General features: G+C 45.3%; 1 protein-coding gene and 1 long non-coding RNA gene across 6 annotated transcripts in view; one reads left to right on the top strand and one right to left on the bottom strand.

Annotated features, from left to right (window-relative positions):
* LOC110492798 (3-oxo-5-alpha-steroid 4-dehydrogenase 2) overlaps positions 1-11537 on the bottom strand; it is a 58538-nt gene extending 47001 nt beyond the window's left edge. For 2 of the 5 annotated variants that reach the window (XM_036945969.2, XM_090201760.1), the window contains exons 1-3: positions 10188-11537; positions 4255-4463; positions 3834-4168 (exon numbers count right to left, since the gene is read on the bottom strand). In XM_036945969.2, coding sequence (XP_036801864.1) covers positions 3834-4126 — 293 coding nt within the window. In that variant the 5' untranslated portion in view covers positions 4127-4168; positions 4255-4463; positions 10188-11537. The remainder of the gene's footprint in view (positions 1-3833; positions 4169-4254; positions 4464-10187) is intronic. The other 3 variants (XM_036945970.2, XM_090201761.1, XM_090201759.1) reach the window with 2 other exon arrangements.
* Positions 1-20636, top strand: part of LOC149976526 (uncharacterized) — a 206188-nt gene that overhangs the window by 155576 nt on the left and 29976 nt on the right. The gene's annotated exons all lie outside the window — the stretch shown is intronic.

The following is a 20636-nucleotide window of genomic DNA, read 5'->3' as shown; positions in this document are numbered from 1 at the left end:
TATGTCACAGAGCAGATACCAACCTCCGGCTTCCACCACACAGCACAAGAAGGCGGGAGAGGAGTCAGAAGTCTCCGGTAGAATGGCGAAACACAGTTTGAAAAACCTGACCGTTGAGGAGTATCCAAAGCTAGTCGGCCCAACGTGTCTAGACCGTTAGACACAGCGCAAATGTATCATCTCTCGGCTTTCATGCAGGGCACCACACCTGCTCTATCTCCTTGTGTAGAAACCAGCAGATGTCACTGAATTTAACGCGAATTTAACGCTTTGATCCTGTAGGATTTTAGATTTGACCTGATATTTAATGACAACTTTCGCAACCCATAACGGTTTTGCTAAGTAATAAAAACTTGGAACATTTAAACAAACAAACAGTGTGACACAACATGCTCAGCGAAACTGCCCTGCCGCCATCTTGATTTGTCATGAATAGATTAGAGACCTGTCTATCATCTCAGCATGATGAATAGATTAGAGACCAGTCTATCATCAACATGATGAATTGATTAGAGACCAGTCTATCATCAACATGATGAATAGATTAGAGACCAGTCTAAAATCAACATTGTGACTCGGTCTATAAAAAAAATTGTCAGATGAAGCAGATGCTAAACTACAGGACTGTTTTGCTATCACAGACTGGAACCGGGATTCTTCCGATGACATTGAGGAACACACCACATCAGTCACTGGCTTTATCAATAAGTGCATTGAGGATGTCATCCGTACAGTGACTGTACGTACATACCCCAACCAGAAGCCATGGATTACAGGCAACATTCGCACTGAGCTAAAGGTTAGAGCTGCCGATTTCAAGGTGCGGACTCTAACCCGGAAGCTTACAAGAAATCCTGCTATGCCCTGCGACGAACCATCAAACAGGCAAAGATTGAATCATACTACACTGGCTCCGACGCTCGTCGGATGTGGCAGGGCTTGCAAACTATTACAGACTGCAAAGGGAAGCACAGCCGCAAGCTGCCCAGTGACACGAGCCTACCAGACGAGCTAAATCACTTCTATGCTCGCTTCGAGGCAAGCAACACTGAGGCATGCATGAGAGAATCAGCTGTTCCGGACGACTGTGTGATCACGCTCTCCGTAGCCGACGTGAGTAAGACCTTTAAACAGGTCAACATTCTCAAGGCCGCTGGGCCAGGCGGATTACCAGGACGTGTGCTCCGGGCATGTGCTGACCAACTGGCAGGTGTCTTCACTGACATTTTCAACATGTCCCTGATTGAGTCTAATACCAACATGCTTCAAGCAGACCAAGAACACAAAGGCAACCTGCCTAAATGACTACAGACCCGTAGCACTCACGTCTGTAGCCATGAAGTGCTTTGAAAGGCTGGTAATGGCTCACATCAACACCATTATCCCAGAAACCCTAGACCCACTCCAATTTGCATACCGCCCAAACAGATCCACAGTTGATGCAATCTCTATTGCACTCCACACTGCCCTTTCTCACCTGGACAAAAGGAACACCTATGTGAAAATGCTGTTCATTGACTACAGCTCAGCGTTCAACACCATAGTGCCCACGAAGCTCATCACTAAGCTAAGGAACCTGGGACTAAACACCTCCCTCTGCAACTGGATCCTGGACTTCCTGACAGGCCACCCCCAGGTGGTGAGGGTAGGTAGCAACACATCTGCCACACTGATCCTCAACACTGGAGCTCCCCAGGGGTGCGTGCTCAGTCCCCTCCTGTACTCCCTGTTCACCCACGACTGCATGGCCAGGCACGACTCCAACACCATTATTAAGTTTGCTGACGACACAACAGTGGTAGGCCTGATCACCGACAATGACGAGACAGCCTATAGGGAGGAGGTCAGAGACCTGGCCGGGTGGTGCCAGAATAACAACCTATCCCTCAATGTAACCAAGACTAAGGAGATGATTGTGGACTACAGGAAAAGGAGCACCGAGCACGTCTCCATTCTCATCGATGGGGCTGTAGTGGAGCAGGTTGAGAGCTTCAAATTCCTTAGTGTCCACATCAACAACAAACTAGATTGGTCCAAACACACCAAGACAGTCGTGAAGAGGGCACGACAAAGCCTATTCCCCCTCAGGAAACTAAAAAGATTGTCATGGGTCCTGAGATCCTCAAAAGGTTCTACAGCTGCAACATCGAGAGCATCCTGACCGGTTGCATCACTGCCTGGTACGGCAATTGCTCGGCCTCCGACCGCAAGGCACTTCAGAGGGTAGTGAGTACGGCCCAGTACATCACTGGGGCAAAGCTGCCTGCCATCCAGGACCTCTACACCAGGCGGTGTCAGAGGAAGGCCCTAAAAAGTGTCAAAGACTCCAGCCACATTTGAAAAAAGATTAGCAAGGCTTTCAACTGTTTTATTTCTTTACTTACCTACCTACACATCTCTAAGTGTTGACTTAGAGATGGTCTTTTGGATTGAGTCTCGTGACTTGCATTTATAATTTGAATAAAATGTAGTATATTGCACAGTCCTCTTATGTCCTCGGAGTTTGGAGATAACCAATCCCAGTTTAAATCGCCCATAAGGACCATTTCATTTTCCTCCCAACAACGCATCAGTTCAGCCAGAGAATCCAGGGATTCTACTTTTGCAGATGGAAATCTGAGTTCACAGCTTTCGATAATTGCAGCTTCAATGCTAAAAAATCAAACTGTTTTGGTTTAGATAAAGACCTCAGTAACCACATATCTGTCTTTAATATAGATGGTTATACTTCCCCCCCTTACTTTGTCGGTCACATCGATAAACATTATAACCATCCAAGTCTATAGACTGATCAGCAGATGTCTTAATTTAAAGTTAGGGGTTAGGGGTTAGGGGTTAGGCATTAGGGTTAGGTTTAGGCATTAGGGTTAGGGGTTAAGGGTTAGGCATTAGGGGTTAAGGGTTAGGCATTAGGGTTAGGGGTTAGGTATAGGGTTAGTACAGTACAGTACAGTGTTAGGGTTAGTACAGTACAGGGTTAGTACAGTACAGGGTTAGGGTTAGTACAGGACAGTACAGGGTTAGGGTTAGTACAGTACAGGGTTAGTACAGTACAGGGTTAGGGTTAGTACAGGACAGTACAGGGTTAGGGTTAGTACAGTACAGGGTTAGTACAGTACAGTACAGGGTTAGGGTTAGTACAGTACAGTACAGGGTTAGGGTTAGTACAGTACAGTACAGGGTTAGGGTTAGTACAGTACAGTACAGGGTTAGGGTTAGTACAGGGTTAGTACAGTACAGGGTTAGGGTTAGTACAGTACTGTACAGGGTTAGTACAGTACAGGGTTAGGGTTAGTACAGTACAGGGTTAGGGTTAGTACAGTACAGGGTTAGTACAGTACAGGGTTAGTGTTAGTACAGTACAGTAGAGTACAAGGTTAGGGTTAGTACAGTACAGTACAGGGTTAGTACAAGTACAGTACATGGTTAGTACAGTACAGGGTTAGGGTTAGTACAGTACAGGGTTAGTACAGTACAGGGTTAGTGTTAGTACAGTACATGGTTAGTACAGTACAGGGTTAGGGTTAGTACAGTACAGGGTTAGGGTTAGTACAGTACAGTACAGGGTTAGGGTTAGTACAGTACAGGGTTAGTACAGTACAGGGTTAGTACAGTACAGTACAGGGTTAGTACAGTACAGTACAGGGTTATGGTTAGTACAGTACAGGGTTATGGTTAGTACAGTACAGGGTTAGTACAGTACAGTACAGGGTTAGTACAGTACAGTACAGGGTTAGTACAGTACAGGGTTAGTACTGTACAGGGTTAGTACTGTACAGGGTTAGTACAGTACAGTACAGGGTTAGTACAGTACAGGGCTGGCACTATGGTACCTCTGGAAGTAGTGCAGACAAAAGGTCCCCAGTAGCAGGCTGGTCCCCAGGCTGGACCCCGTGTGGTTGGGTGTGGTAGTCATCATCATCATCAGGGGTACCAGGAGAGAGGGGAACTCCTGGAGGAACCAGGCCAGCCTAGCAGGCATCATCCTGGGCATGGAGGAGGAGGAGGACAGCCCCAAGTCCAGGTAGCGTCCGTAGGGGGCCTGGGGCAGACGCACCAGGTGGCTCACTCCCATCAGGAATATCACACAGCTCAGGGTGTTGATCAGGTTGTCCCAACACTGCATTCTGGGTCAGAGCTCTGCCTTCGTCTCAGTGCCGACAAGGTCCTAAAAATTAAGAATGGACACTTCTTTTTTTTTTTCTTCCTTTTTACAGCAGGAAAATAACACAGATGTGTTGGTGTGTTTGTCACCTCCTTCAGTGTGTCAGGGTTAACGAGGGTCACAGGCAGTGAGGCAGATCTATCTCCCTCTCTCAGGGTTAACCAGCCTGCCCAACTCCTTCCCAGAGGAGCAGCACCACCCCAGTCCTCTTTCTGCTGAACTGAAACACCACAATATCTCCAGATCCTTCCTCTGTGTGTGTCTGTTGACTCATGTCATGTTGAGTTCTTGTCTGTAACTGGGACGAATCAGAATGAAGACGGTGTATGCAGGACACTGTGAATGTGTTCATTACTCATTCAAGGGTTTTTCTTTATTTTTACTATTTTCTACATTGTAGAATAACAGTGAAGACATCACAACTATGAAATGACACATATGGAATCATGTAGTAACCTAAAAAAAGTGTTAAACAAATAAAAATATATTTTATACTTAAGATTAATCAAATAGCCACCCTTTGCCTTGATGACAGCTTTGCACACTCTTGGCATTCTCTCAACCAGCTTCATGAGGTAGTCACGTGGAATGCATTTCAATTAACAGGTGTGCATTCTTAAAAGTTAATTTGTGGAATTTCTTTCCTTCTTAATGCGTTTGAGTCAATCAGTTGTGTTGTAACAAGGTAAGGGGGTATACAGAAGATAGCCCTATTTACTAAAAGACCAAGTCCATATTATGGCAAGAACAGCTCAAATAAGCAAAGAGAAATGACAGTCCATCATTACTTTAAGACATGAAGGTCAGACAATCCGTAAAATTTTAAGAACTTTGAAAGTTTCTTTGAGTGCAGTCGCAAAAACCATCAAGCGCTATGATGAAACTGGCTCTCATGAGGACCGCCACAGGAAAGGAAGACCCAGAGTTACCTCTGCTGCAGAGGATCAGTTCATTATAGATACCACCATCTCAGATGGCAGCCCAAATAAACGCTTCAGAGTTCAAATAACAGACACATTTCAACATCATCTGTTCAGAGGAGACTGCGTGAATCAGGCCTTCATGGTCGAATTGGTGTAAAGAAACCACTACTAAAGGACATCAATAAGAAGACCAGAGAGGGCCAGGAAACACGAGCAATGGACATTAGGTGTAAATTTATCCTTTGATCTGGAGTCCAAATTTGAGATTTTTTGTGTCTTTGTGAGATGCAGTGTGGGTGAACGGATTATCTCCTCATGTGTATTTCCCACAGTAAAGCATGGAGGAGGTGGTGTTATGGTGTGGGGGAACTTTACTAGTGACACTGTGTCTGATTTATTTAGAATGCAAGGCACACTTAACCAGCGTGGCTACCACAGCATTCTGCAGCGATACGCCATCCCATCTGGTTTTGGCTTAGTGGGACTATAATTTGTTTATCAACAGGACAATAACTCAAAACACCTCCAGGCTGAGTAAGGGCTATATGACCAAGAAGGAGAGTGATGGAGTGCTGCATCAGATGACCTGGCCTCCACAATCCCCCGACCTCAAACAAATTGAGATGGTTTGGGATGAGTAGGATCGCAGAGTGAAAGAACAGCAGCCAACAAGTGCTCAGCATATATAAGGGAACTCCTTCAAGACAGTTGGAAAAGCATTCCAGGTGAAGCTGGTTGAGAGAATGCCAAGAGTGTGCAAAGCTGTCAACAAGGCAAAACGTGGCTATTTGAAGAACCTCAAATATAAAATACATTTTGATTTGTTTAACACTTTTTTGGTTACTACATGATTCCATATGCGCTATTTCGTAGTGTTGATGTCTTCACTATTATTCTACAATGTAAAACATAGTATCAAAATAAAGAAATACCCTTGAATGAGTAGGTGTGTCCAAACTATTGGTAGTGTATAGATCAGTTTGGAGTGATATAAATCACTGTGGAAGTGTAGCTTTATTAAAAGGGCCAGTCTGCACTTTCTACATTCATTTTTGGGAATACGGTGCCATTTGGGGACTCACACAGAGTGATTGGAGTACAAGAGCCCTTAATAAAACTACATTATCCTTCCCCAATAGAGTTCCATATTGACTGGGACTTGTTAATGGCGGGTGTCACTTTCTATCCAGAAAGCTTTATGCGTGTTGTGAAAACAGTGCTAATGTAGCCGACAACACAGTGCTAATGTAGCCGACAACACAGTGCTAATGTAGCCGACAACACAGTGCTAATGTAGCCGACAACACAGTCCTAATGTAGCCGACAACACAGTGCTAATGTAGCCGACAACACAGTGCTAATGTAGCCGACAACACAGTGCTAATGTAGCCGACAACACAGTGCTAATGTAGCCGACAACACAGTGCTAATGTAGCCGACAACACAGTGCTAATGTAGCCGACAACACAGTGCTAATGTAGCCGACAACACAGTGCTAATGTAGCCGACAACACAGTCCTAATGTAGCCGACAACACAGTGCTAATGTAGCCGACAACACAGTGCTAATGTAGCCGACAACACAGTGCTAATGTAGCCGACAACACAGTGCTAATGTAGCCGACAACACAGTGCTAATGTAGCCGACAACACAGTGCTAATGTAGCCGACAACACAGTGCTAATGTAGCCGACAACACAGTGCTAATGTAGCCGACAACACAGTGCTAATGTAGCCGACAACACTGTGCTAATGTAGCCGACAACACTGTGCTAATGTAGCCGACAACACAGTGCTTGCTTAGTCATTCCACTTCCTCCCTCTCCAGCTCACAGTAAGACTAGATCCCGGGACCTCTGCCTCACAAACACAGGAGACCGCCCTGCTAAAACATTCTAACCAGTTGCGGTACTGAAAAGGATTGGACTCGACAGCCTAAGTGGAGACATTTCAGGCTGAGGAGTAAGTTTCACAAAGTCCCTTCTGCTATATTAACATCATTCTCTGTCTGGATAAGTAGAATGGATGGAATTTGTAAGAATTTCAACAGTCTGCCAAACAGAATTCGCATCCCAAATCTCACGCTATTCCCCATAGAGGTAAAATATAGGCATAGTGGAGTGCACTATGTAGGGTGCCATTTGGGATGCATTCACAGGACAAAATGACAGGAACCGTCGTCTATCTCTACCAGCTTCTCTAACAGTGGTCAGTCTCTCTCTACCAGCTTCTCAAAATGGGGTCAGTCTCTCTCTACCAGCTTCTCTAACAGTGGTCAGTCTCTCTCTACCAGCTTCTCTAACAGAGGTCAGACTCTCTCTACCTCTACCAGCTTCTCAAAATGGGGTCAGTCTCTCTCTACCAGCTTCTCTAACAGTGGTCAGTCTCTCTCTACCAGCTTCTCTAACAGTGGTCAGTCTCGCTCTACCAGCTTCTCTAACAGAGGTCAGACTCTCTCTACCTCTACCAGCTTCTCAAAATGGGGTCAGTCTCTCTCTACCAGCTTCTCTAACAGTGGTCAGTCTCTCTCTACCAGCTTCTCTAACAGTGGTCAGTCTCTCTCTACCAGCTTCTCTAACAGAGGTCAGACTCTCTCTACCTCTACCAGCTTCTCAAAATGGGGTCAGTCTCTCTCTACCAGCTTCTCTAACAGTGGTCAGTCTCTCTCTACCAGCTTCTCTAACAGAGGTCAGACTCTCTCTACCTCTACCAGCTTCTCAAAATGGGGTCAGTCTCTCTCTACCAGCTTCTCTAACAGTGGTCAGTCTCTCTCTACCAGCTTCTCTACCAGTGGTCAGTCTCTCTCTACCAGCTTCTCTAACAGAGGTCAGTCTCTCTCTACCTCTACCAGCTTCTCAAAATGGGGTCAGTCTCTCTCTACCAGCTTCTCTAACAGTGGTCAGTCTCTCTCTACCAGCTTCTCTAACAGAGGTCAGTCTCTCTCTACCTCTACCAGCTTCTCAAAATGGGGTCAGTCTCTCTCTACCAGCTTCTCTAACAGTGGTCAGTCTCTCTCTACCAGCTTCTCTAACAGAGGTCAGTCTCTCTCTACCTCTACCAGCTTCTCAAAATGGGGTCAGTCTCTCTCTACCTCTACCAGCTTCTCTAACAGTGGTCAGTCTCTCTTTACCTCTACCAGCTTCTCTAACAGTGGTCAGTCTCTCTCTACCTCTACCAGCTTCTCTAACAGTGGTCAGTCTCTCTCTACCTCTACCAGCTTCTCTAACAGTGGTCAGTCTCTCTCTACCTATACCAGCTTCTCTAAATGGGGTCAGTCTCTCTCTGCCTCTACCAGCTTCTCTAAACGGGGTCAGTCTCTCTCTAAATATACCATCTTCTCTAAATGGGGTCAGTCTCTCTCTGCCTCTACCAGCTTCTCTAAATAGGGTCAATCTCTCTCTAAATATACCAGCTTCTCTAAATGGGGTCAGTCTCTCTCTAAATATACCATCTTCTCTAAATGGGGTCAGTCTCTCTCTAAATATACCATCTTCTATAAATGGGGTCACTCGCTCCCTAAATATACCATCTTCTTTAAATGGGGACAGTCTCTAAATCTACCAGTTTCTCTAAATGGGGTCAGACTCTCTCTAACCATAACAGTTTCTCTAAATGGGGTCAGACCCTCTAACCATACCAGTTTCTCTAATTGGGGTCAGACTCTCTCTAACCATACCAGCTTCTCTAAATGGGGTCAGACTCTCTCTAACCATACCAGCTTCTCTAAATGGGGTCAGACTCTCTCTAACCATACCAGCTTCTCTAAATGGGGTCAGACACTCTCTAACCATACCAGTTTCTCTAAATGGGGTCAGACTCTCTCTAACCATACCAGCTTCTCTAAATGGGGTCAGACACTCTCTAACCATACCATCTTCTCTAAATGGGGTCAGTCTCTCTCTAACCATACCATCTTCTCTAAATGGGGTCAGTCTCTCTCTAATCATACCAGCTTCTCTAAATGGGGTCGGTCTCTCTCTAATTCTCCCAGCTTTTCTAAATGGGGTCAGTCTCTCTCTAATTCTCCTAGTTTTTCTAAACGGGGTCAGACTCTCTCCAAATATACTAGCTTCTCTAAATGGGATCAGTCTCTCTATGAGTCTGACAAGAGAGACTAGCTCAAAGGCTAGCCAATACCATTGACCCATTGCAATCCAGACTTGCTCAATGGCTAGCCAATACCATTGAGCTAGTCTGGATAGAAATGGGTCAAAGGCTAGCCAATACCATTGACCCATTACTATCCAGACTAGCCCAAAGGCTAGCCAATACCATTGACCCATTACTATCCAGACTAGCCCAAAGGCTAGCCAATACCATTGACCCATTACTATCCAGACTAGCCCAAAGGCTAGCCAATACCATTGACCCATTACTATCCAGACTAGCCCAAAGGCTAGCCAATACCATTGACCCATTACTATCCAGACTAGCCCAAAGGCTAGCCAAAAGCACTCACCCATTACATTCCAGACTAGTTCAAAGGCTAGCCAATACCACTGACCCATTACAATCCAGAATACTTAGCACTGTGAGGATGTTGATTAAATGAAATGAAATAAACATTTTCCCCTTATTGATTACCTGAACAATTCACTGTATACCACTGTTATAGCATGTTACCATCTCTCCCGTCCATATACCACTGTCATACCATGTTAACGTCGCATAGCATGGTACAGTGGGAAAATAACAGTGTTTTAGCTGGGACATAATACATCTAATTCATATTCTCCAGGCAAGTGAGTAGCAGCAGACAGAAAAGCAGAGAGGCAAACAGGCAGGCAGAGAGGCAAACGGGGCAGGCAGAGAGACAAACGGGGCAGGCAGAGAGACAAACGGGGCAGGCAGAGAGACAAACGGGGCAGGCAGAGAGACAAACGGGGCAGGCAGAGAGACAAACGGGGCAGGCAGAGAGACAAACGGGGCAGGCAGAGAGACAAACGGGCAGGCAGAGAGACAAACGGGGCAGGCAGAGAGGCAAACGGGGCAGGCAGAGAGGCAAACGGGCAGGTAGACAAAAAAGGCAGACAGACAGGCAGGCAAGCAGATGTGTTATCCTCTAAACGACAACCATCCTGTCTCTCCGTTATAACTCACTTTATTCCTGGGCAGCTGTGCTGTTCTGATGGAGTCCAGGTCCAGCGTTTTGAATCAATCCTTTAGTTTCCCACCCCTAGGTTGCCCTGGATTGGTCCCCATAATCCCCTTCATAGAATCCCATTCAGGGAAAGTAACCCAGAAACCAACCCTCCAGCCTTACTGACCTAACCTGCCCTCTGCAGTCCACACTGTCAAGCTGCTACGATTAAAACATTACATTACAGAGGAGTGCACTAGTCTGGTCCCCTTGGTTCCAAACCTCAAATGAGTTGTCTTCAAGGGATCAACAATAAAGTTACATTCTATTCTATTCCAAGTCCAGCCTGACTTTCCTAACATGTGTTCGATCCTCCACAGTCCTCACTCTCTTTCATTATACTACATCAAATGAAATCCAATTTTATTTATCACATACATGTGTTTATCAGATGTTATTGTGGGTGTAGTGAAATGCTTATTTTTCTAGCTGTAACAGTACAGTAATATCTAACAATACACACAAATCTAAAGTAATGGAATTAAGAATATCTGGGCGAGCAATGTTAGAGTGGCAGATACTAAGAACCAGTAGAATAGGATAGAATACAGTATATACATATGAGATGAGTAATGCAAAATATGTAAACATTATTAAAGTGACTAGTGTTCCATTATTAAAGTGGCCAGTCATTCCAAGTGCATGTACAGTATATAGGGCAGCTGCCTTTAATGTGCTAGTGATGGCTATTTAACAGAATTTTACAGTCTGATGGCCTTGGTCCCAGCGTTGAAGAACCTGTACTGACCTTGCCTTCTGGATGATAGTGGGGTGAACAGGCAGTGGCTCGGGTGGTTGTTGTCCTCGATGATCTTGTTGATCTTCCTGTGATATCGGGTGCTGTAGGTGTCCTGGAGGGCAGGTAGTTTTCCCCCGGTGATGCGTTGAGCAGACCGCACCACCCTCTGGAGAGCCCTGCGGTTGAGGGCGGTGCAGTTGCCGTACCAGGCGTTGATACAGCCCAACAGGATGCTCTCAATTGTGCATCTATAAAAGTTTGTCAGGGTTTTAGGTGCCAAGCCAAATTACTTCTGTAACGGGTGTCGTCTGATGAAGGATCTGACCAAAGAGCAGCGTGGTAAGTGTTAATGATTTTTAGTAACAACTGAACACTAGTACAAAAATAGCAAAATGCAAAACAAAACCGAAACAGTCCCGTCAGTTGCAGAACACTAAACAGAAAACAACTACCCACAAAACATAGGTGGGAAAAAGCTACCTAAGTATGGTTCCCAATCAGAGACAACGATAGTCAGCTGTCCCTGATTGAGAACCATACCGGGCCAAAACAAAGAAATACAAAACATAGAAAAAAGAACATAGAATACCCACCCAAATCACACCCTGACCAAACCAAACTAGAGACATAAAAAGCTCTCTAAGGTCAGGGTGTGACAACTTCAGCCTCCAGAGGTTGAAGAGGCGCTGTTGTGCCTTCTCCACCACAGTGTCGGTGTGGGTGGACCATCTTAGTTTGTCGGAGATATGTACGACGAGGAACTTGAAGCTTCCCACCTTCTCCACTGCGGTCCCGTCGATGTGGATAGGACTATTTGGGAGGTATCCAGGGTTTTCACTTTTGTTTTTGTGGCTAAATCCTGACTTTGAGAAACATGAGTAGAACTGGGACAGAACTTCCTGACTTACCGATGTTTGGCCCACAGGAAGTCCACTTCCTCAAATGAAAGGGACGATGATGCAATCATTGCGAGATGGAGGGAATCTGATTTAATTGGTCCTCAACTCGCAGCTCAGCCATTTCAGTCAGGGTAAGTGGAGTTAGCCCGTCCCGGAGCAGGTTAGTTCTGAACGATTCGTTACCATAGAAACGTACCTGGCTGAAAGGTGAGACACTTTCGTATGACCGGTTATCCTGATTTGAACTCAGAGTTGACCAAAGTTACCTCGCTAACCATACGTAGGCAATATAATTTAGCCTGCGTTCCAAATGGTGCCCTGTTCCCTATATAGTGCACTACTTATGAGCCCTGGTCAATAGTGCACTATATAGGTTATATAGTGCTGTTTGGAATGCACCCTTAAAAGAAGAGAGGAGGGCCAGGGAATGCTCATGTCACGCGGAGCAGAACATGGGAACTGAGCAGACTCAGACGAGGACACTGGGATGAGATAACCAAGGTATTTATTTTAACACGGGGGAGGGGGTTGAGTACAGGCCAGGAGAAGCTCAGGCGGGTTGCTGGAAACCAGGTGCTGAGACTGAGGCTGGAGCGAGAGGTATGTGGGCGCAGGGTAAGGGTAGAGTGGGGAATCCAGGACAGAGTAGCAGGACTGATTAGAAGTCGGACTGGAGACAGGGACCAGAGTCAGAGCGGGTAGAACTGTAGCGGAGAGGAAAACAGCATCAGGTAAAAGACCACAGGCACAACAGGAACAAACGGCTAGATCAATGGACTGACTGGGCAGAGATTATGATCTGGCAGTGTGGAAGTGTCAAGACTGAGTATCTGCAGAGGTCTTGATTATGGAACAGGTTGCAGCTGGTAGGGATCTGCTCTGACTCCAGCACAACTATCTCCACCCACACACGCGAGAGAGAGCTAGAGAGAGAGGGAGAGAGAGAGGGAGAGAGAGCTAGAGAGAGAGGGAGAGAGAGGGGGGAGCTAGAGAGAGAGAGGGGAGCTAGAGAGAGAGAGAGAGAGAGACAGGGGGAGCTAGAGGGAGAGAGGGGGGAGCTAGAGAGAGAGAGAGGGTAGAGAGAGAGGGGGGAGCTAGAGAGAGGAGGATAGAGAGAGAGGGGGAGCTAGAGAGAGAGAGAGATAGGGGGGAGCTAGAGAGAGAGAGAGATAGGGGGGAGCTAGAGAGAGAGAGAGAGATAGGGGGGAGCTAGAGAGAGAGAGAGGGGGGGGAGCTAGAGAGAGATAGGGGGGAGCTAGAGAGAGAGAGAGAGGGGGGGAGTTAGAGAGAGAGAGAGAGGGGGGGGGGGAGCTAGAGAGAGAGATGAGAGAGAGAGAGGGGGGAGCTAGAGAGAGATGAGAGAGAGAGAGAGAGAGAGGGAGGGGGGAGCTAGAGAGAGAGAGAGAGGATAGAGAGAGAGGGGGGAGCTAGAGAGAAAGGAGAGAGAGAGCACTGGGGGAGAGGGGGCAGGTCAAGGATACACCGGATGAGCACTAGAGGGTGTGGCAGGAGCAGATGTGGCAGTTCAGATGGAAACAAAAACACATACAAGCAGTGTTGAGGGAAAATCCTCTGAACATATTAGTTGACCAAAGCTACCAATGACTTTACACTGGGGGAAGTCAAGCTATAGTAAAGCCGTCCTTCAGAATATAGTTTATCTAACTGAAGTTACTTTGGAAAAAAAAAAGCAGTTAACCTCAAACTACTTCGTTATGAATCGGAAATGTCAGACTCTCTTCACTTTGGAGTCAGACGTTAAAAAGAATGTGCAATGTAGCCTATTAGACGAAAACGGGAATGAACTACTGAAAACACCAGGAAGATTTGAGTTCAGTTGAACTACCACCAAGCTACAGTAGCTAATACATTACTAGTTGAACTACGGTGTAGTTCACTACTCTGTAACACTGCATGCAAAATGAACAAATAGTTGAGAGGGAGAGAAACAGAACACATCATCTGGTTTCCAAGCACAGCCTTTAGGTGGTGGAATGTCTCACCATGGCACAGATTGTTTCCCTTCACTCCAGAACACCAGTTGTCCACCAGCCCTGCATGATCCTTCACACTACCATCCGGGTACCAAGACAGAGCCTATTGTCCAGGCAGTACTAGTCCCAGGATGGACCAAGAACCAGCACAGACCGCTACTCTCACCAAGCCTGCGTACTGAATAGCACCCTATTCCCTATATTGTGTCCTATTGGCCATTGCAAAAATATAGTGCACTAAATAGGAAACAGGGTGCAATTTGAGACACTTCAGGAGACTGATCTTCAGCCACTCCCTACATTAGACCTGCCTGGCAGTTTTACAGGAGACTGATCCTCAGCCACTCCCTACATTAGACCTGCCTGGCAGTTTTACAGGAGACTGATCTTCAGCCACTCCCTACGTTAGACCTGCCTGGCAGTTTTACAGGAGACTGATCTTCAGCCACTACCTACGTTAGACCTGCCTGGCAGTTTACAGGAGACTGATCTTCAGCCACTCCCTACATTAGACCTGCCTGGCAGTTGTACTTGTAGCCAACATATTGAGTGATATACTGTGCAGAGCCCTATACTACAGAGCAGGTTTGAGGAGTTAGCGAGGTTAAAAATCAGGATAACCGGTCATGGGAAAGTGTCTCACCTTTCAGCCAGGTACGTTTCTATGGCAACGAATTGTTCAGAACTAACCTGCTCCGGGACAGGCTAACTCGGGGCTAACTCCACTTACCCTGACTGAAATGACTGAGCTGCGAGTTAAGGACCAATGAAATCAGATTCCCTCCATCTCGCAATGATATGTTAATGTTAATAACAGGATGCATTTGAAAGTTCACACACAGTAAAACTTTTGAATTACTTTATACAGTGATTTTATTGATAGGTGGGGGAAAAAGGTGTTCGTGCATTGATCAAAGACATCATTCACGATACGTAATAAAATAAAAACGCCACTTCTAATCGCCTATTTCACAGCCTGCTGACTTTTAGTTAACTTTTTTTATTTTATTTATTTATTTATTTTCAATTTTACCCCTTTTTCTCCCCAATTTCGTGGTATCTAATTGTTGTAGTAGCTACTATCTTGTCTCATCGCTACTACTCCCGTACGGGCTCGGGAGAGACGAAGGTTGAAAGTCATGCGTCCTCCGATACACAACCCAACCAAGCCGCACTGCTTCTTAACACAGCGCGCATCCACGGACCTCCCGGTCGCGGCCGGTTACGACAGAGCCTGGGCGCGAACCCAGGAACTCTGATGGCACAGCTGGCGCTGCAGTACAGCGCCCTTAATAGTTAACTTTTATTTAACCATGTAAAACCCATTGAGGTTAAAAACCTATTTTCAAGGGCGACCTGGCAAGAAGTCAAAACAGGGAAATAGCAGCGTGTCCATAAAACATTACAGAAAAATACAGAATACACACAAAAGACAATTTCACAAGTTAAAGATTCAATTGAAGATCAGATACAACTGCAGTTGTCACAAACAGTGTTGTCGATTGAAGATCAGATACAACTGCAGTTGACACAAACGGTGTTGTCGATCAGTGTCTTAAAAACAGACAAGGACACTAACTCCCCTAACTTTACAATCTTCTGAAGCATGTTCAAAGATGAAGGGGAATTAAGGGAAAAATGTTTTCCCCATCTCAGTTCTAACCTCAGGAACAGACAAGGACAGCAGCGACTGTGAACGAAGACTGTATTGAGTGACTGATCTGGTCAGTAAGGAACAGAGATACAAAGGGAGTTGTCCCGTCAATGCTTTGTACATAAAAGTGTATCAGTGCTTTAGCCTCCTGGTGGAGAGAAAGGTCCATTACACCTTAACATACAATTTATTTATTTTTTATTTTACCTTTATTTAACTAGGCAAGTCAGTTAAGAACAAATTCTTATTTTCAATGACGGCCTAGGAACAGTGAGTTAACTGCCTGTTCAGGGGCAGGATGACAGATTTGTACCTTGTCAGCTTGCAACCTTCCGGTTACTAGTCCAACGCTCTAACCACTAGGCTACCCTGCCGCCCCACTAGGCTACCCTGCCGCCCCACTAGGCTACCCTGCCGCCCCACTAGGCTACCCTGCCGCCCCACTAGGCTACCCTGCCGCCCCACTAGGCTACCCTGCCGCCCCACTAGGCTACCCTGCCGCCCACTAGGCTACCCTGCCGCCCCACTAGGCTACCCTGCCGCCCCACTAGGCTACCCTGCCGCCCCACTAGGCTACCCTGCCACCCCTCACAGTGATCAAATAAAATGTTACTAGTCACATAAACCGAATACAACAGGTGTAGTAGACCTCACAGTGAAATGCCGAATACAACAGGTGTAGTAGACCTCACAGTGAAATGCTGAATACAACAGGTGTAGTAGACCTTACAGTGAAATGCTGAATACAACAGGTGTAGTAGACCTCACAGTGAAATGCAGAATACAACAGGTGTAGTAGACCTCACAGTGAAATGCCGAATACAACAGGTGTAGTAGACCTCACAGTGAAATGCCAAATACAACAGGTGTAGTAGACCTCACAGTGAAATGCCGAATACAACAGGTGTAGACGACCTCACAGTGAAATGCTGAATACAACAGGTGTAGTAGACCTCACAGTGAAATGCCGAATACAACAGGTGTAGTAGACCTCACAGTGAAATGCCGAATACAACAGGTGTAGTAGACCTCCCAGTGAAATGCTGAATACAACAGGTGTAGTAGACCTCCCAGTGAAATGCTGAATACAACAGGTGTAGTAGACCTCACAGTGAAATGCTGAATACAACAGGTGTAGTAGACCTCACAGTGAAATGCCGAATACAACAGGTGTAGTAGACCTCCCAGTGAAATGCTGAATACAACAGGTGTAGTAGACCTCCCAGTGAAATGCTGAATACAACAGGTGTAGTAGACCTCACAGTGAAATGCCGAATACAACAGGTGTAGTAGACCTCCCAGTGAAATGCTGAATACAACAGGTGTAGTAGACCTTACAGTGAAATGCTGAATACAACAGGTGTAGTAGACCTCCCAGTGAAATGCTGAATACAACAGGTGTAGTAGACCTTACAGTGAAATGCTGAATACAACAGGTGTAGTAGACCTCACAGTGAAATGCTGAATACAACAGGTGTAGTAGACCTTACAGTGAAATGCTGAACACAACAGGTGTAGTAGACCTTACAGTGAAATGCTGAATACAACAGGTGTAGTAGACCTCACAGTGAAATGCTGAATACAACAGGTGTAGTAGACCTTACAGTGAAATGCTGAATACAACAGGTGTAGGTAGACCTTACAGTGAAATGCTGAATACAACAGGTGTAGTAGACCTCACAGTGAAATGCCGAATACAACAGGTGTAGACGACCTCACAGTGAAATGCTGAATACAACAGGTGTAGTAGACCTCACAGTGAAATGCTGACTTACGAGCCCTTAACCAACAATTGCAGTTAAAAAAAATATGAATAAGAAATAAAAAAGTAACAAGTAATTAAAGAGCAGCAGTAAAATAACAATAGTGAGACTTTATACAGGGGGGTACCGATACAGAGTCAATGTGCGGGGGCACTGGTTAGTTGAAGTAATATGTACATGTAGGTAGAGTTTTTAAAGTGACTATGCATAGATAACAACAACAGAGAGTAGCAGAGGTGTAAAAGAGGGGGGGGGGGGGGGGGGGGCAATGCAAATAGTCTGGGTAGCCATTTGATTAGGTGATCAGGAGTCTTATGGCTTGGGGGTAGAAGCTGTTTAGAAGCCTCTTGAACCTAGACTTGGCGCTCCGGTACCGCTTACCATGCGGTAGCAGAGAGAACATTCTATGACTAGGTTGGCTGTAGTCCTTGACAATTTTTAGGGCCTTCCTCTCACGCCGCCTGGTATAGAGGTCCTGGATGGCAGGAAGCTTGGCCCCGGTGATGTACTGGGCTGTACGCACTACCCTCGGTCGTGCCTTGTGGTCGGAGGCCGAGCAGTTGTCATACCAGGCAGTGATGCAACCCGTCAGGATGCTCTCGATGTTGCAGCTGTAGTACCTTTTGAGGATCTGAGGACCCATGCCAAATCTTTTCAGTCTCCTGAGGGGGACTAGGTTTTGTCGTGCCCTCTTCACGACTGTCTCGGTGTGCTTGGACCATGTTAGATTGTTGTTGATGTGGACACCAAGGAACTTGAAGCTCTCAACCTGCTCCACTGCAGCCCCGTTGATGAGAATGGGGGCTGTGGGTCAGTGATCGAGCGTTGGTAATACATCTTAAAGCACCATGATACACTCCAGAGTTAAGGTACTTGCTGAGGCCTGCATATAGATAATATCACCATAATCCTGGACTGATTAAAAAGTGTTTTGAACAAGATTCGTTCTGACTAACATCGAAAAGCAAGATTTGTTCCTGAAATAGAAACCCATTTTCAACTTCAGTTTTCTTGGTCAAGTTATCAAATGTGCTGTTTAAAAATTCAACTTTCCATCTAACCAAATCCCAGGATACTTATCAGAGGTGACCCTATCAATTTGCTGGCCCTGTTCTAGTTAAAAATTTACGAGTGAGTACATCTGTTTACATTCAGGGAAGAGAAAACCATGAACTTAGTTTTCCTTTCATGAAGAACACGTTTCAAATTGGAAAAGCTGCCTTTGAATAAGGCCAACAGTAGGTCCTGAAAAGCCTTGTCAATATTAGACGCGCTAGAATAAATAACTGTCATCTGCATAGCACAGCATACTTTTTTTTCATGTCGAAACATTGTAGGATCGACTCGCCCACGTATTGATGTTTCAGCACATTGTCTCAATAAAGTTTGGCATTCGACTAGCCGTGTTCGATATGCACTTGCAGTTACAGGCCTGCTAGCGTTAGCGGCAGGCGGAAGAGCAATATCCACCATGCAGATGGAATGTTAAGCTAACTGAAGCTGGCTAACTTTAGAAAAAGCCTGACTAGATCAGGCTTGCTTCATAGAATACTGTTCTGGCACCTACTAGATTAATTTTAACTCCCCGTCTTTTGGTCTTGGTCTGTCATGACAGACTGTTAAAGTATGAAGCTCTCTTGGTCTGTCATGACAGACTGTTAAAGAATGAAGCTCTCTTGGTCTGTCATGACAGACTGTTAAAGAATGAAGCTCTCTTGGTCTGTCATGACAGACTTAACGTATGAAGCTCTCGGTCTCTCATGACAGACTGTTAAAGACTGAAGCTCTCTTGGTCTGTCATGACAGACTGTTAAAGAATGAAGCTCTCTTGGTCTGTCATGACAGACTGTTAAAGAATGAAGCTCTCTTGGTCTGTCATGACAGACTGTTAAAGAATGAAGCTCTCTTGGTCTGTCATGACAGACTGTTAAAGAATGAAGCTCTCTTGGTCTGTCATGACAGACTGTTAACGTATATAACACCTGCGTCAACATAGCATGGACTTTCCTATTTTTTGCAGCTGTGTAAAATTACAATGTAATCCTGCCGATTCTGTTAGTCTGATTGACATACCCTTTGTAAACAATAAAAGGGGTAAAGGTTGGCCAAACAGAAGGATTAAAAACACTAGGAGGGAGAAAGCGGGTCTCCCATGGTGAAAAGATGTTTTGGGATTTAATTCAACCAATGTTCTGTTCCACACAACGTGATCCAGTTTCCCAGATCTGACCATCAGATCCCTCCTAGCTACAGTAACCCGGGCCAAAACAAGCTTCCTCTAGCCTGGACCCAATTATACCGAACAAGAACATAATGGTAACATGTAAAGTGTTGGTTCCATGTTTCATGAGCTGAAATAAAAGATCCCAGGAAATGTTCCAAACCCACAAAAACCCTTATTTCCTCTCAAATTTTGTGCGCAAATTGATAAAGATAATCCATCCACTTGACAGTTGTGGCATATCAAGAAGCTGATTGTGCTGGGGGCAATTAAAGGCCATTCTAAAATGTGCAGTTTTGTCACACAACACAATGCTACAGATGTCTCAAGTTTTGAGGAAGCGTGCAATTGGCATACAGGAATGTTCACCAGAGCTGTTGCCAGAGAATGTAATGTTCATTTTTCTACCATAAGGCGCCTCCAACGTCAATTTAGAGAAATTGGCGGTAAATCAAAACCATGTATAACCACACCAGCCACCTGGACAGTTGTTGAAACTGAGGAGTATTTCTGTCTGTAATAAAGCTATTTTGTGGGGGGGAAACGAATTCTGATGGTCTGGTCCTGGCTTCCCAGTGGGTGGGCCTATGCCCGCACCCCTGCCTAGTCATGTGAAATACATAGATTCGGGCCTAATAATTTAAAATCGACTGATTTACTTATATGAACTGTAACTCAGTAAAACTTACGTTTATATTGTTTTTCTCTCAGTATAGTTCAGTTTCACTTCATTATTTCAGAACAAGTTGGGATACATGCTAGCTAGGCTTCCTTATTTGTAGCCAACTTTCCAGACCTTCATCACCTAGTGGTTAGAGCGTTGGACTAGTAACCGGAAGGTTGCAAGTTCAAATCCCCGAGCTGACAAGGTACAAATTTGTCGTTCTGCTCCTGAACAGGCAGTTAACCCACTGTTCCTAGGCCGTCATTGAAAATAAGAATTTGTTCTTAACTGACTTGCCTCGTTAACTAAAGGTAAAATAAGTAAAACAAACTGTATCATCAATCTGAATGTTTCACAAATATAAACCAACATTAGAAAATGTACCTTTCTATTTTCTGATCTAATCTACTACACACACCTTCACTCATGCTGCCAAACATACCCTTGTAAAACTGACCATCCTACCGATCCTCGA

The sequence above is a fragment of the Oncorhynchus mykiss genome, chromosome 16, assembly GCF_057628025.1.
Source record: "Oncorhynchus mykiss isolate SJ-2025 chromosome 16, ASM5762802v1, whole genome shotgun sequence".
NCBI classification, from domain to species: domain Eukaryota; kingdom Metazoa; phylum Chordata; class Actinopteri; order Salmoniformes; family Salmonidae; genus Oncorhynchus; species Oncorhynchus mykiss.
Note: the sequence above shows the minus strand (reverse complement) of the source record. Positions and strands in the feature narration are given on the sequence as shown.